Here is an 18400-nt window from a genome sequence, read left to right on the forward strand (position 1 = left end):
TAGACAAGTATATGGCCCCACACCAGCCTCCTGGGAAAAGTGTCCAAGCTCATCAGGAAAGCCATTAAAAAAACAGTGTGCTTCCGACGAGGAGAAAGGACAGCAGGGGCAAGAATCACACACTCCGCAGTGGGGAAAGTATGCACTCGCTGATGACACACGCTGAGCAACTAGACAAACAGGAGGAAACTGTGTGCGAGCCGTCGAGTGAGAAAAAAACACGGCAGAGGTCACACATTCAGAGTAGATAGGATGGTAATACAAACTGGGAGGTGTGTCCAGTGCAGATGGCGCACGTTCCCAATGGGGCCGAGATCAAATACTGTGTCAGAACAGGGAATGTATTACTCATAATTCTGTAGAACAAACTCCCACTTCCTGGGCTGGATGATGTGGGAATCTCATTCTCCTGACTAATCCACAAGAGTCAGCTGACCATCAAATGGACAGCCTGGAATTTCTAAACACTCTGGTTTTGGTTTCTGGGGGAAAGTTGAAGAGATGCTAACTCATAACAGGGTTAAATTTCAACCATATGTTTGTTTATTTCTGGCTCCAAAAAGCAAAAGAACAGGAATACAGCCTTGAATGGACATTATACGATGACGTGCTGGAGTAGACACTGTCAGGGGATATGAATAATCCTGAACTCTGTTAGCTAAAAGGATGTGGGTTTAGAACGAATTATTTTGTACATAGTAAAGTGGTGAGAGTACATGGTGATTTCAATGGCCTGTTTCGAAGAAGCCTTTCCTGTAAGAGCTGTCAGCCATTCACAGTCCTCTTGGTTAAAATAGCTTTATTCAGTTCAAAAGAGTCATGTTAATAAAAATCACAGTAAATTATGTTATTTAAAAAAGCAATACATTATTTGTGGTCCTCTGGCTGGGCACTCAGTCAACTGTAGAAAACATGGGAAGGGAATGAACGAAGCTCATATTTGTTGGACGCCACACAACAAAGAAGCGTCTTTGAAATCTAAAGGCCACACATGACTTTAAGTCTAACAGGATAAGATGTCAAAATCAAAACTACAACAGTAAAAACAGACTGACAACAGTAGCTGCCACATGATACATGGCTATTCTCATTGTATTACTAAAACTGCTGAAGCGTCTCGTCCAATGTATTCGAGAGGAAATACTTTTGGCAGACACAGTCAAGCTTGTAACATGTTTTTGATTTGCTTGGAGGTAGTCTCATCGTTCAAATGTTTTGTTGTGTACCTGTGAAAGTCAAGAGAGAATGTTTAAATGCAATGAAAGTCATTACATACTGCATGGTTTTTGGCAGAATCAAAGTCTTATATGGATTTCTATCATACTGTAAGAGTCCAGTAAAGCTCACAGACCTGAGGGCATTGAGAAGCCCCTCCACACTGTTGGGCGGCTGATACCGCAGAACCTTAATGCATCCTTTCATCTGTATCATACAAAGACAGACGAGAATATTATATCATTTTATTTTTAATCAGGTTTTGTATTTTCTTTTGCATTTATTTCAACAATGTGTTAATAAACCCTAATTAAACTATTTACAAATATAAAATCTATTAAAAAAAATTGGATTAGCTAAACAGCATATTAATCTAATTAAACTAAAGGAATACATTTCAATAAAATAACAATATGACAGAATAAGGCATACATCGATTTTGGAGGATTTTACGAAAGCTCCAGCTGGATGGACATAGTCGTATAAGATGATCACCCCCACCATCACACGCAGACAGAATAACACTGTGTCCTCACTTGCAAAACGACTGCGGTACTCCCTGATCAATACACACACACACACACACACAGAGGGGATGAATTACAAAGCTACAGCCTGCTACAGAAGAGACAAAAGACCAGTGATTAAACACAAACATGTAACTTACGGTGTCTCTAACATGACTTTACACACGCTTGCCATCGTACTCAGACAATCTGTTGTGTTCTCTACGGGCAGTTCTGCATGCTGATCAGACAGAGAGAGCAAAATGTGTTATTTACCATGGTTTGTAATAAGAAAACAGTGTTTTGGAAGTGAAAGTGATCGAGAAAGATTTTTATATAGATGTGTTGCCGATGTATTTTTTGAGAATTAGGTAGAATTTATTCATGAGCATCTAGACATCATTTATTTAACACCCATTTGAGTGGTTTGAGTTGTGTAAGCACTGCTATAATCAAAATACAGCAGAATTTAACATCCACCTACCTTTGATACAAATTTAGTTGTGGCATCACTTAACGTTTTCAGCATGGGCGTGGCATTGGCGTAGAAGAGAGACATGCGATTGGCCAGTTCGTTGTCAACTTCATTATGCTCTTCTGCCTGTAGAAAGAACATGCATGTTTTTTTTGTTTTTTTTTCAGTATCTAAATGTGAAAAATCCATACTTTTGAAGATTTAAACTAAAGGGGCCATTTAAGAGGTTGGGCTTTTTGGAGGTTATGGATGCGCTTTTCCTTGGTCAGCTTTACTTAAGTAGCTAATCATGGAAATGGATGTAGAAATTGGGCATTCTGGTGCACTGAAAATGCATTTTAGCTGACTTGAAACATTTCATTCATTACTCTATGCTAAAAAACGAATGTAAATCCTGCTTTAATCCACAGACTGCAGACATGTCCAGAATTCCTAATACGTGCTCTTCCACAGCCGAGCTCATGTTTCATGAGATGAAAGCGGCTGTCGTAATTATTCCTCACAGATAGTGCTTTTAATTGGCGAGGCAAGGTCGACGATCCTCGGTGTCAACCCCTGCTGAGCCGCTCCCTGATGATGCAGCACACGCTAATGAGCCTGAAGTCGTTAGCACGCGTTACCGACTCGACGTCAACCAAACACACTACAGCTCTGTGTCAGCTAAAAGATAAAAGCAGGAGGGAGACATACAAAATAAATAGCAGGAAAAGATGAAGAGGATGAGATGTGTGCGATATCTAATGTTTTCCTGACTCAGGATCTTGTGCCGCTCTGCCACCTAATGATCCAGACCATTAGAGAACAGAAGAGCTCCCATTAACCCCTGTGACACGGGGGAACGGGGTATTACTAAAGCATAAGCCGTCTGATAATAAGCCACATTTCCATACGGAGCAGGTTTACTCACTGTTTGGTTGATGATACGCATGCGGCTCAGGGTCCTTCTGTAATAGCTGAAGTCATTCTGGATGGCCGGGTTGGTCATCTAGAAGAGAGAGAGAGAGCAGGTGAGCATTTAAATGCAGAACTGCCAGCTGAAAATTGCATTTCTGCTGAATATGGGAATGGGAAACATGTAAACACGGCATTCATGCATTTTTCATTTTACTGTGAATGTATGAATTCGAGTGAGCAGCTAGAAAATCAATAGAGCATATGGCCATTTCATCCACCGCTGGGTTTTGTGACAGACTTCCTCAGTGCAGTAATCTAGACAATAACAGATTCTCTATGGCACCTTTGAAAGCAAGTGCACTGAGTTTTCCATTAATTTGACTAATTGGTGGCAACTGGACTTTGTGTTCCATTAGTTCAACTAATTAGCTGAATCACTACAAAGCTAATTAAGTTAACTAATTTGATACAAAATTCAGTGGCTTACCAATAAATTCTATTATACACATGCTCTATAGCAATCACATTATGTGTGATACAGCGGCTGCTATCAGTTTCAGTACGAAAAAAAAGCAGCTTCACCGTAGTTTCTAAATGCATGTTATAGATGTACAAAATGAAAACTGTCACCTTTTAGTGATTTTTTGCAGCTTTTAAGCAAAAATATATCACTTAGCCTAGATGGAATTTTTGTATATGTGTGGCTGGGGGAGATCAGTGTAAAATTTTACTAAATGTTCACTTTTAACTTTTTCTGAGTCCAAAATCAGTGCATAATGCAGCACGTTTCCTTGAAGGATTCCCAAAATGCACTGTCAAACACAGAGATAAAGTTTTAGTCTTGTAATTTCCAGTGTTTATATGTTAAATATTGATTTATTTCTATAAGCTACAGAACATGGAGACTGAATCGACTTATAGGACTTATAATCTTAATAATCTTAATATTCTGGAATAGTGAGAATTTAATAAATTACATAGCCTCAGAGCACGCAGACATAACGTAATAAACGCTGTAATAAACATTTCAGATACTGTGTAAAGAAAACAGTCTGCTGGTTATGCCGTCGCATTGTCCAAAGTTACATTACTTTTTTAAGCGCATTGAGGAATTTATTTGGTAAATCTTATCCCATCATAGAGTCTATGCATTTTTTTTTTTCAGATAAAAAAATATATCTATATATAGCTAGAATTTATGTGCATCTTGGCGTTTCTATTCAGCATTTTGTTGTGTGATATCCCAAAAATGTGCATAAAAATAGGTAGATGGAAAGTGTTTTCATACCTTCCCCTGTGGTTTAAAAAGATATTGTAATTTATATACAATATAATTGACAGATTTTAATGGCCAGATGAGTTAATTACAGATTTTTGGAGGTCCGAGATTAAAGACAGGATGCTGGAGTCCCACTAACAACACTTTTGCTCCACATCCTCTCATTCTGCCTAATTGTTGATTTTGCCCATCTTAAAGCAAGAAAGATTAGACATGTACAGTATGGGTGTGACCTGAGGTTGCCTGGTTACCTTCAGCTCATCGAAGCGCAGCGTGAAATGCAAAATCTCAGCGAACTGCCGTGCCAGCGCCTGCTCCTGCTCCAGATGCTGAGTTGGGCTGCAGCGCGAGCTGGTGAGAAACTCCAACAGGCCCTGCAGAGCGTCTTCTACACAAGACACGGAAGAAACAGAACTGCTAATGCTTTTGGTGGATAATACTGGGTTATGGTCGCTCTATTATGACAAAAAAAAAAAAAAAATGAGGCAGAGTGTCTGGCAGAGGAACACGGCTGTGTGTTTGACAGAGAGATGTTAGGTCAGTCTGACCCTTTGATGTTTCACCAGAGCCTCTCCTCCAGAGAGCGCTGCCATTGGCTGGTGTTGATATGTGATTAAGGGCCATGTCATGTTTAATTAGGTCATGACCTATTTCTCAACATCAAGCCCTCCATCTGAATCACTCAAACCCACAGACTTACAAGCACAGACAGAGAGCATAAAAAGTAAAAACAACCACATTTTTCACAGAGCAAATCACATACTGTACTTTGAGACATACAAGATTATAAGACACAAAATATTTCTGCAAAGACAGCAGATAGCAGAACAAATGAGTTAATATGGCATTTCACATTGCTGCATTGAGTACAGTATCAATCTTTGGATTTTACTGGATAATATAATATTATAGTAGAATTTTCCATATGCTTGCTATAGTAACATCCATGCCACATGTACTCAGTTGTCAGATTTTCAGTGCATTCAAGGGATATGTTTTATCAATATGCATGTCAAACTCAGAGATCAAACTCAGAAGCTTGCCTTTGTTAGAATCATGCTACATCAGTTGAGCTACATACTGTATGTACAGTACAGCTAACATAAGCTACCGTTATTTTGGGGTCAGTAAGATTTTTTAGTTTTTTGAAAGACATTAATATTTTATTCAGCTAAAATGCATTAAATTCATCAAGTGTGACAGTAAAGAAATTTTTATCGTTGCAAAAAAAATCAATTTCAAATAAATACAGTTTTTTTTCTATTCATCAAATGATGTATCAAGTATTTTCAACACTGCTAATAATTGATCATAAATCAGCATATTTGAATGATTTCAGAATAATCATGTGAATACTGGAGTAATGACTGCTGAAAAACAGAAACCAGTCATTTTTAAACTGTAATAGTATTTCAAAATATTACTGTTTTTATTGTATTTTTGATGAAAACGTGCCTTGGTGAGCATAAGAGATCTTACAGACTCCAAACTTCTGAATGGTTCTGCATGTTCCAGAAAATGTATTTATTTTGAGGATAATGAATTTATCATTAAGGTACAGTAAATCTGGGGTGTGCTGTGTTTTTGCTGGATATGGTGAAAGAAACTGGCCTTGCCCAAAGAGCATGCTAATCCAATTATGACGCACTGCTGCTCTGTTTATGGCTTGTTTCCTAGGAGGATGTAATGAATCGGAACAGAAATACAACTTCCCAAGAATATTTTCAAAATATGTTGTGCAAAGTCATGTAGCTGTGATTCAACTTTAGGCTCAAGTTCTTATATTCATTACAAATGCAGTCTTGCTCATGTGACATTGCTTAATTATAGCACACAGTCCACATATTGACTCGTTATGTATAGCTGTACGGCAGTAGGCTGCTGACCTGAGCGCTGCTACAGTTTTTTACATCTCTGAAAATCAAAACACAGTCCAGAGCAGATGCTAATACTACAGTATATGGTAAGTGGGTCAGTGTACCATATATCCCTGTGAGGAATTGTAGGAGAGTAGATCATTAAAAATGTCCTCTCATTTATCACCTGTGCCATACATGTTTTTATTTATAGTGTTGTGTGCTGTGCACATTAAAGCGAAGAGAAAAACGACATACCCAGTTTTAGTGAGAACTCATAAAACTTCTTTAGTTTGCCAACCAGTGGGACCACAGCGGCCCACGCGCTCTCTTGCACACGCTCATCATTGGGATGCTGTATGGCCTGAGGAGACAACATGCACACGCTTAAACACAACATTCCTTACAAACAGAATTAATGAGAGCTTGTCATGCAAAGTAACATAAAGCCCAGGCTGATGTGTGAAGAACCTGAAGTGCATTATGGATGTACTCGCCTGCCTGATGGCTTCACCTGCTCCGCTATATGACTGCAGGTCCTGTAACACACTCATAGCCTCTGTCAGCACCTCATTGACCTCCTCCCATACTCTCTTCTCAGCTTCTGTGGGCTTGGCATCTGCAGAGGAGAAATCAGCTCAGTCTTAGATGTGCTGCTGCATTTCATGTCTTTGCTTGGATTTGAGGTGGAGTGTTATTGCTTAAATATTTGTATCCATATATTTACATTTTTGGTTATGCACTATGTTTGAAATGATGTTTTTTTTTTTACCATTAGAGGAACTGCCATTTCAACCATTGTAGCTTATTCGATGCAAGAAGTTAAATATAATAAAAACATATAGTTATAAATAATAAAATCTTATTAAATATGGTTAATAATTTATATCAATAATAATTATTATTGCTATTATCATTATTATTATTATTAAATAATCCAATAGTAATGGTAATTATTAATAATAAATATTAACATTATTATAATGACTAATAAATACAAATAATTATTAGTTATATTAGTAATAATAATTATTAATGTTATTTATAAAAATAAAACTATAATAATAATAACATTTATATGACATTCTAATATTATATTATGATAATTATTATTTATAATATAAATATTACTTAAGTATTATATTAGTATAATCATAATAATATTACTACTGCAGTAGTAATATTATTGTTATTTATATTATGTATTAATATTAATGTTATTGTAGTATTCATGTTATTTATAATAAATATGATTATTATGATCATTATAACAGTAATTGTTGACAGTAATTAATAATATTAATATAATTAATAATTATCAATGTTGTTTACAATAAAAAATATTATAATATTCCTAGTGTTGTATAATTTTATATTGTCAGTAAAATTACTGTAAATATATTGAGTAGGTGCTTTTTCGCCAAGCCCACAACATCAGACAATACAGGTTGTGATTGTTTATTAACTTACTTTCAAAGTCCAGGAAAAAGTTCCCTCCGTTGTTGTCAATGTCTCGTGTGAGAACCTTGATCAGATTCCCCATCCCGACCTGTCAGAGACCTAAAAGACAAGATAAAAAGAAAAAGTGATGCAAACTACTTTATGAATAATGACTTCTGCATGCGATTTGTGCCACTTTGAAAGTCAGTGAAGGTGTAAACCCCATTTGATTTGCCCATACAAGAACACATTCAGGTTGACTCCGTTCGCATCAAATACTGTGACACCTGTGCTCACGACAGCAACATCTGGCCACACGTATGAGCGTAGCAGGCAACATCTGCTCGGGGCAGTGCCGAAAATCAGGGGAGTCCCAAATGCTGCAGCATTACCCTCCTGAACACACACCTAGTTTGACTGCAGGTGAAAGCACACATGCTGCTGAGAATGCAGTAGGACTGCAGCACTCAGGGGTGGATCCTACTGCTGGATCATGTCGCCCTCTAGCAGTCTAAGTCTTATAGTTCAAAACTGACACTCCCTTTGGGCTGAGGGCTAAATCTTTGTGAGAATCATATGTTCCTTGAAAAGAGCACACGCTCATTCTTATTCATCCGCTCTGAGCTCAGCGCTCCCGCAGTGAGTCACTGTCTACAACAGATTAAATAACATCAGGAAAATCCTCAAGAGAACAGACGGACCTCAGAGTTAAGCAGCATGTTCACACATTCAAAGCCCAAGGTCAGACTTTTGTGTTCAAGCTGAAGAGAAACTTTCTTTATTTCTTTGAAGGACTTTGTTTCTCCTCTAAACGATAAGCCTTGAAAGTAGGTAAATGGGTCGCTACAGTGTCTCACTGACCTACAGTGCATCCTGCAGTGTGAGCGGGGGTGTGTTGTCTTTATATCTTGGCGTACTCATATTCTCATGGCATTCAGGATTTAAGAACCGAAGGGACTAAATAAGCACTGCTGTCTTGATCTGTCTTGAACCGCCTAAGCCCCCTGTCAGCTTTACACCCCTCAGACTGGGGGGGATGGTACCATCTAAACTGAGGCTGCTCATTTGACTACAGCATACACACCCTGCAATCCTATTGGCTAAGGAACAAGACCGAACATTCTGCTGTTTCCATGGAGCCTAAAAATATTTTTCAACCCAAAATGTGCCGGCAGCCAATAGGAGCGGAGCACAGGAGTACTCGACAGGACTTAATAGAACTCGAATAAATTAATCATGAGTGCAGCACTAGGAAAAAGAGACATGTGACTCAAAAACAAATTTAAACTCAAAAGTGGAACAGTTTGACAGGGTAAACCTCACAAGCTTTCTTGAATGTTTACAAATGTTATTTTATCTCAAGCTCTACAAAACATGCATTCAATTTATAGAAAGACAAACTATTAAAGCAAAAAGTAACTCATGGTCAAGTATCACAGTGATTTTAGGGATACATAGGTAGACGCAAAGCTTTTAAAATTGTCAAATAAAATTGCTAAATGAAATTGGTAAGGCTAACACCGTGATGATAATGACGTTATAAATGATAAATGGTTATGAATATTATATTTTAAGGAACAATTCTCATTATTCCTTGGCATGCATATTAATAGCATATTGGCTGTTTATTAAATATTAATAAGCTGGAAATTATGAGTTTGCTGTTGCAAAAGTTGTAGTTAAAAATAAGTTAATACAGAGAATTGGACCTTAAAATAAAGTGTGACCAATGAATTTTATATTTAAAAAAAAAAAAAAAAAATACATGTATTAATCATTCTAAAACTAATATTTAATAAATTAAGAAATATAATTTTATTGATTTATTATGTAGGTCTATTGCAAAACCTGTTCTTATTTTTGCTTGTTAATAAATTATAAATATACAATAAATAATAAACTCATAATTTATAAATTAAATTGGTATTTTCATTTCCATAATTTATTTTGAAGATAAAAAAAATGTAAATTATATATTGCAGTTCATAAAAATAAAAAATAAAATCATGCTTCTAAATTTAAAATAGGAAATGATCTCAGTGAGCATGACTGAAATCCCAGTTACTATTAGCAGAATGTGTCCTCATCTCAGTTAATAACAGTGGTGCTGTTCTGAGAGAGCGAGCGAGAGAGGTGTTAGATGATGGGTGTGAATGCAGTGGGCCGTTTCCTCCCCACTGCAGTACTCGTGCACCAGCGTTTGACAGCATGTGCTTCCACGTGCTTTCGCCTCCACTACTACTACTACCACCCAACCAGAGAAGAATACAACCCCACCCTTTTCCTCCCCGCAGCCACTTCATACATCAGAGTCACGTGGCTGGAGGGGAGGCTCTGCTCTGCAGTGAGACGGTCTGCGGCATCGCTCCTTCTGACCCAGATTCCAGCGCTGCCACGTCACACCGGGTTAACATTAACCCCAGAACGGCAAGACATGGACAGATTTGCTGCAGGCTGCCCACGGCTAATAATCACACACACACACACACACACACACACACACACACACACCTCTGGCCACAAAGAGTCTGTCTCTTCCATTAAAAATGAAATTAATCAAGCGAACACTTATGATAATAAATGTAATACATATTTATGTATGATTACATATATATTAATTATAATATTGATTATATAAATATAGTAATAATATGAATAATTTGTTGTTAATTTGAACAAGATTAAGAAATAAAATTGATTTTTACTGTACATATAAAATTTAATAACACTAACACTGAAATGGCAATAAATTATGAATAATGTTTTCTAAAGATTTCTAATATCAACTAATATATATATATATATATATATAAAGTTGATATTATAAATTATTATTCATAATTTAATGTCATCTTCATTTCATCTCATTATAACGTATTAAGATGACAATAAATGTAAATAAATATCTAAAAATGTTAATATAATAAATATATATTTAGGATATAAACAATTATATTTTATTTTTATAATTGAATATAATTACATATATTTTATTACTGTTAATTGTATATAATACTAACTATTATATAATTCTTAATTAATTGTTATATTATATTATATTATATTATATTACAGGACACCTTCAGAATAAAGTGGTACCTATTATTCTTTATTAATGTATTATTCTGTATTATATTATTAAATTCACATTTACATAATATACACAAACATATATTTTATATATATATATATATATATTATTCAGACATAACAAATATCATGAACTGATTCGATTAAATATTAAAATTAATTTGATTAAATTAATTAATAATATTAAGAAAAGCCCTTTGCTCTGATTTTACTCAATTAAATGTCAACCCAAAACCAGAGCTTGATTTTCTACCATCAGGATTCTGGAGGGAAAGAGAGAGACAGACAGTCTACACATGGACACAAGTATGTGACCCGGCCAGCTGTGACAGGGCAGAGGAGCTTCAGGCATGAGTCGCACAGACAGACAGAGCGGTCAGTCCTTCCTCCGCCGCATTACAGAAATTCTGACATCTGCACCCTTTATTTAGACCCTATAAATACCACAGGACAATCAGACCGAATCAAAAATACTGTTGCTACATTAGCCAAAACACAACTGTTAAGAATGTGTCTGCTATGAAAAAATATTTATGCCAATATTTCTAGTGATTTTTCTGTGATTTCCCCTACTGCTTCAGAGTAGACAATGTTATTTAGATCTGCAGCTGTAAACAGTCTCTGATTAACCTGTTAGGAACACAGCTGACCTTTACAGAAACTTAAAATTAACCCCACATCACCCACAAACCGTCTATCATCCACCCCTGCGTGACAATGGACGAGAGACACTGAATCCATCTGCCCACAAGCTAGAAGAGATGCACACACAACATTCTCCCTGAAGCACACAGAGGTGACAGTGAAGTGACAGAGATTTACACATCTAACCAGACTCCTGATGACCTTTAAATGTAAACCTTAATATGACCCTACACACGATACTTTAAAGATGATATGATACTTTTATATAAAGATACTATGTGTCAAGCTGACACGACCTTGAAAAAGCTACAGAAATACAGTTTCATATCTACTTCATAACAGGAAGGTTACAGTTTCTGTGTGAAGGCACTGGGAACTAAAGGGTTTTATTGCCACCTGGTGGACATCAGACATCATGTTTTAAACCTTGGCTTGCTGACTTCAGATCAGAGTTGTGCACCATTCAGAATTCTGTTGAGAATGCACTGTAAATTCTAAATTAATTTCTGACCTTAAATTGAATTTGCAATCAATCGGGATGCAAAAAATGCAATTGAATGTAAGAAAGTAGATTTAAAATAAAAATTGCAGTGCATTTCTTAGAATTTTACATTTCAAAAGCAAGATTTGTCAAAACAATGCTGGCCTAAAGCTTTGTCTGAAGTTTAAAAAAACCTTGAATTTTAAATGTTTATAGAATATGATGATTAAATTATTTTGCCACAACTATAAATAATTATTGTTGCAATTAGTTCAACTCTTAACATTTAGTATTTTCCAGATTTTAACTTTTGAGATAATTATAACAAAATTGTCACTTAATACAACGTAACATTTTAAGTCGTCTAACCTTAATTTTTTTAGGCTTTTTGGTTTGTTTTTTTGTTGTTGTCAGAAACAAGAAATACTTTTTTGCACCTTATATGGACATAATATAGACCATGTCAATGTTATTTTTGTCAAACACATTTCATACAAATAAAAAAGCCGTGGCTATAACCAAGCCCATCACAAACAAACAATAAATAAATAAATGAGTTCAACATCTATTCGTGCTTTACCCCCTTTTTAGGGGAGAGAAACAGATGCAGAAATACTAATGGTTGACACCTCTGGTTTACACCAAAAGCAAGTGCCAACTGTCAAACAGTTTAGAATTCATTTGAATTTCATGTGTTAATTTTTGCACTTACACTTTGAGCTCTCAGTTTCAGGTCATAGATCATATAGATTTATAGATTACATTTATCATTAAACCTCACAGGAACAGGCAATCCCTTGTCAACTCCAGGTCAGAAGGTTCATGTTCATAGGTGAATAATGTTCGATAAAGATATTCATCCACTGTCCTCAGACCAGCCAGATGCAGCTCGATAAATAATATTTGCTTGCTATTCATTTATGCTGTTTATGGGCCCAGTACTTTCCTCCTGAACTAAGAGAAAGGCAAGTTTGCTGCATGAAGTTGATTGCATGACATCAATCGCACTTGCAAGACTGGCTACCTTTATACCTTTTAATATTTCATCCTCATTTCCTTTAATAAATCTATTTTATACTGTGTACAAAAAATAGTTCCTCTCAGGACCTTAAGGACCAAAATGTCCTCATTGAAACCCATTAAAATTGCAATTTTTAATCCCAGGGCCATTTAACTAGAAAATGTTCTTTGTTAATAGGCTTTCATTCTGTTGGCAAGGCTTCAAAATTAAATAAAATAAAAAATACCAGATGGTGCCATTTTCTCAGGTTTGGCCTATAAAGCAAATACTCACATTTTTCCTGTTTTCTGCTTTTGCTGTATTATAGAGCCAGTCGGATAAATGATGCAGTTATAATTGTTTGTTTTTTTTGTTTTTTGTTTTGGTTTTTGGTGTGTATTTTTTTTGTGAAAAAAAAAAGGTGTGTGTGTTTGTGTGTGTGCACCTGTAATGTCTGATAGAGAAAAATTATTCTGTACTGCGAATCACAAATCCCACCACTGTGTATGCCAGCGGAGCTTTGCTGGAATCTAATGGGAAAAGTTTTGTACTGGACCTAAAGAAAATCTTACTAAAAGCTCATTTTTTGAGATATCAACGTCACATTTGGAACACAACTTGTTTAGATTTTTGGCTTTGGTTTTCTAGCAATTTTTGTGTTCAACGTGTTTTATAAAAATATATATTTTATATAAAATATTGCTCATAAATCATTTTCATAAACTTAAACCTTTATAACTTTTTTGGTTTAAATTTTTAAAACTTTTTACCTTCAACAATCTGTCAAGGGTTTTTTTTAATTGACGCACAAGGGTTAAAATTTATTTAAATGAATTATAAAAACATATTGATACAGAAACTTTTATCAATTTTAAAGTGAAATGCGAAACAAAAAGCAAGATTTTGAAACCAACAAAGAACACTGTGCAAAAACAAAACTGAGCAAACCAACTTTTTAAAAATATAAACCTTTTATAAAACACGCCATCATGAGCTTGTTTCCTCTCTCACAAATGCTTTCCTGCACTCACTAACATAACTTCTGCAATGCATGCTACTGAAATACTGGATTCACTTCTCTATACCTCTTCCAAAGAAAAAAAACAAGCAGCATGGAAAAATGCAGTAGGGAGGAACACAAGAGAAACCTAATGTGAGCCGCAGCTATCGGGCCTGTACAAGCATGCTTCCCCTGGCATGACAGCACAGGTGTTTCTGTTCTCTCCTCTGCTTTTACTGCCAAAAAAAAAAAACATGCTGTGTGTTCTTAGACAGTGTCTGAATACCTTTTTTGCACCACTTGACTTACTTTGTATCTTAGAGCAGAAATGCAAGTAAGCTGTCCATATGAATGTATCTGGGGCAGTCTAGCAGTAAAGAATAGAGCTCAAGAGTTTATAAAGAGCATCTGACCACAAAAAGGTGTCAACATTCTGTTGATTTGTTTGACTGTGAAGACTGATAAAAGTGAGCCTGTCCTATCACAAAGCATAATCAGGAAGTTGAACCCACACTAAAAAGGGTAACCTCCTTCACAATACTTCCCAAACTGAAAACAATATACAGTAGTATAAGCTCAGTTTTTAAGTATTTCTTCAGTCACTAATGTCAAAATGCACACACTCAATAATAATACCATAATAAAGTCTACTTAAATGATTTTTTGTTTAACATCTTGTCTTTAAACAGCTTCTACATGCACTCAAAAATATAATATTTAAAACAATATAGACCTCTGCATCAAAATGTAGTTAAAAACCTTGCTAGACATATGAAGGGCGTACTGCTTCTGTTAGTCACACATGCCTTAAGGGCATGTAAAGTGCCGCTAGACGAACCCTGCAGTACAGGAATGCTCTGCTAAATCCAGAAGCACAATCAAAACCTGACATCTCTCAGCACACAGCACAGAACAGATGCTATGGATCTGCATCTTACAGTGATTAGAGCTGTGCAGGTGTTTTTGCTGCAACATTGCTCTTTACAAACTACTGTCTGGAAAAACAACTAAAGCTGCTATACATGTATTTGCGTCCATCAATATTAGCTTTTTTGTAATAATGACCATAATTACAATAAACACTACAATTTTTTGTGAGCCATTCTCCTTTTATATAACACATGATATACATAAATACACTTATTACATGTAAAACATCATTCTGATATAAGTACTGTAGTTATGTAGTGTAGAACCTCCAACTGCTCCCAAGGCTGTGTGTTCACGTTGTGTGCGTGTTTGTTTATTACTCACTGCTGTGTGTGTGCACATGGATGGGTTAAATGCAGAGCACAAATTCCAAGTATGGGACACCATACTTGGCCACACGTCACGTCCTTTCCTTTCCTTTCTTAATAAAGTCTTTTAAATTATGCTAAAATAGTCATATTCACCATAACCTAGCCTGCAGAGTCAACATCTGCACGTCTTGGTGTTTTACTGCTGACCACTGGTCTGGAGATAATAATGAAGGATGCTGTGACAATATTTATAGTTCATGTTTTAATTAAAACCTGTGGCCTTGCACACCACAGACAGTTCTGCAGTCACGGGAGGAGGACAATGACATGGTACAGATAAGCTAATGAATGCATACATGAACAACAAACAAACAAAAAAGGTATTTGCTTGCATGCAGAATGTAGTTTCATATATGCTGTGGATTTCTATGGTTACCATGACCATGCACACAAGGAAATATAAGGGAATTTAAAATTAGACATGGAAAATAAGAATTACTTAAGTCACGCAAACATCATGGAATTCTTAAGTCATATACATTTCTATAAAATATATATCTTATAGTTATGCTCTTTTCTAAAATAAAGAGATTGTCCACTATTTTTCCCCATTAAACTTTAAATACTATGCCTTTCTCACTTGAGAAAGAACACACACTTTATATTTTATGCAAACAACACATTAAATACTCAAGTAACCATGTAGGCTATGCATAAAAAAAGAAGAGGGTTTAAAATTATTATTGCCCTATCTACTTAATTATTTCATAAAGATTGTGAGGAGTAAAACTTCAAAGAATCGTTTAAAACGGTTCACAAAGTGGTCTGCAAGTTTCATTAGTGAATCAGCCTGAATCAAAAATCATGAATATCTAGAAAAGGCATGTAAAGTTATGAAAATTCATTGGCCTAAGAGTGATAACCCTGCGGTTACTTCAAATGAACCGCGCAATTGTGTCATGAACATTTTAAATGTTAAAATGATTAACGTTTATTTAAATAAACAGCCATTAGCCATGTCAAAATAAATGGTTATTTACATCGAATAATCTAGATTTGAACCTGTTGCTGTATGATGTTCTGAAAATGTAGGAACTTGCTGTGCTTTGAAATGCGTGTTTTGAATAAACAAAATCAGGAAGTAGCATGATCTATTTGAACACAGAGGAAGTCTGAAAACTCGCACCATTGCTTTTGTTCATGAGAATAGTCTCGGTTTATATAATACAATTCACTTTTTTTTCTGCTCAGCAGCAGAAAAATGGGCTTCCCATAAGACAAGTGTACACATAAACAAACATATATCGCCAAAACTATGTTATCTATCTGTAATCACCGTCCATTACAATGAACACAAACATCCAAGTCAAGTGAAATGTGATCAAACGCCTTGTTTTCATACAAACGTTGTGAAGTAAAGGTTAATTATTATCTATTTAAAACCCTTAAACTTGAATATAAATTATCGTTGAGCTTAATTTCAGTTTAGTTTCAGTCATTTTACACTCAGGTCGTCTTAATAGACTCTCTCCTCACCTGCGCGCTGAAGGAAACAAACATTCTCTCGCGCCAGGTGTCAGGTTGCATATTTGAATGGTATTGCATCTTAATCCATGATTCTTACCTTAATTTCCAGTTAATTGAGTGAAAAGTAAATATAGGGAAACGCCGAAGAACACCCTGCTCAGCGGATCATTGTGAAGTGTGTCTACATTTTCCGGATTGGCCAATCAGAAGTGTTGCGTTTGACGCGCAGGTTGAGCTCGACTCGACTGTGGGAGCGTTAAACAAGCTCTGCCTACATCTATAAAAGGAACTGATTTCGATAGAGGAAGCTGACTAGTTTTACTATTCATGTAGCGTTCTCTATCTGTTTTGGATGACTTTGCTTTCACTTATGTTTGGAGCTCAGATATGCTAATTGCACGCTAAAAAGCGCAAACAATACGATAGAACGCTCACTTTATCAGTGAAGCAACGTTTGTGAAATGAAAATATGGAAATGCTCTAGTTCTTTTGCACGATAGTGGAGCAGATACAACAGGTGAAGTTGTGCTTTATGGGTCAGTCTCAGTTTCTAAGCTTGGTGACTAACGTGAGTTTTTGACATGGTGACTTAAATAAAAAAAGATTTTAAATATTTGAAGAAATCCAATATAAAAGACAAATCATTTTATATTAACATTTAAACAATAATATATATTAATGATTCCATTAAAATAATACACAAGATACTAAAACACTTAATAAATGCTGGTTTTCAGGATGAAAATAAATCATTATTAATATCAAAAATGTTTTTTTTTTTTTTTAAAGATATGGACACATCATTGGTGTTATCAATGTTAAAAACATTTTGAAGGGAAAAAATGTTTAATGTGTACATGAAATTCATGAAGATTCATGAAAAAAAAGTTCTTCAATTAGTATTGATGAGCCAAAATTCAGAAAATAAGTCTTGAAAGTCAATTTTTTAGACTGACACTGTATGTCAAATAACCCAGCCTGAAGAATAAATAAATAAATAGCATAGAGACTACATGGTTTCACCGTAAAGTCTTTATTTTATGATTCGAAGACTTGATAGCCAAGTTTGATTTTCTTTCAAACTGAACTTACAGTGCAGCAAACACAGAGAGAAAAAAAATTGAGAGTGGCAAAATTCATCCTAAATTTAACGTTAGGACTGAATCCAGTTTATTCACTTAAATGTGAAGTTGTCCTTTTCTCTGTTTCCAGACTTTATTATGCTACAATATTAGCAACCCAAGAATCCATGATCTGGAGTTGTATTGGATTGAACATCTAAACAGATAGATGTTGTCCAACAGTGGGCTCTAAACAAAACAGTCCAGGAGTTGCACAATCTTGAAGTTGTTTTCTTTTTCATGGAGCAGAGATGTTCTTTGTGCTGAATTCCTGTTATTTATTCCATAGTTATTATTATTTAATCGTAACATGACCTAAAACAGAGAAACAAAACCCATAATAAACTCCATGCTGAAACACTTTAGCCCTATAAATGTCAAATACTATCATCATCAAATATAGTACAGGTGGCATTCATTAATACATCTTCTTTTGTTAATACAATAATAGTTAAAAACCAAGAGTGAATGCTGGTCTCCCTGATAGGGTAACGAGAAAAGAGGCAGAGTTAGTTCATTCTGAGTCATACCGAGTCAGTCACTCACTGCCGGGTCCCCTTGCAGCTCATTTCAATGTAAATGAAAGAAATCACATTCCACAGTCACTGTAAGCAAACAACAAAACTCCTC

General features: G+C 35.5%; 1 protein-coding gene across 2 annotated transcripts; it reads right to left on the bottom strand.

The window, feature by feature from the left end:
• Positions 1-520: 520 nt before the first annotated feature.
• LOC109062208 (CYFIP-related Rac1 interactor B-like) lies at positions 521-16908 on the bottom strand. Of its 2 annotated transcripts, none has more exons than XM_042718475.1 (11): positions 16747-16908; positions 7696-7785; positions 6723-6844; positions 6484-6589; positions 4621-4757; positions 3104-3181; positions 2206-2322; positions 1883-1962; positions 1648-1774; positions 1352-1422; positions 521-1226 (listed from the first exon to the last, which is right to left on the bottom strand). In XM_042718475.1, exons 2-11 carry the CDS (start codon positions 7766-7768, stop codon positions 1160-1162), a joined length of 978 nt encoding a protein of 325 aa, XP_042574409.1. In that variant the 5' UTR covers positions 7769-7785; positions 16747-16908; the 3' UTR covers positions 521-1159. The 2 variants fall into 2 exon arrangements, with proteins under 2 accessions (XP_042574409.1, XP_042574410.1); XM_042718476.1 differs by lacking the exon at positions 16747-16908 and adding an exon at positions 16659-16683.
• Between the last annotated feature and the right edge of the window lie 1492 nt (positions 16909-18400).

The sequence above is a fragment of the Cyprinus carpio genome, chromosome B2, assembly GCF_018340385.1.
Source record: "Cyprinus carpio isolate SPL01 chromosome B2, ASM1834038v1, whole genome shotgun sequence".
Taxonomy (NCBI): domain Eukaryota; kingdom Metazoa; phylum Chordata; class Actinopteri; order Cypriniformes; family Cyprinidae; genus Cyprinus; species Cyprinus carpio.

Coding starts and splice junctions, on each gene's coding strand:
- LOC109062208 (XM_042718475.1), bottom strand. CDS start 7,768: ATGGGGAATCTGATCAAGGTTCTCACACGAGACATTGACAACAACGGA. Junction 6,845..7,695: donor CTTTTTCCTGGACTTTGAAA/GTAAGTTAATAA, acceptor TCTCCTCTGCAG/ATGCCAAGCCCACAGAAGCT. Junction 1,227..1,351: donor GGGCTTCTCAATGCCCTCAG/GTCTGTGAGCTT, acceptor TGACTTTCACAG/GTACACAACAAAACATTTGA.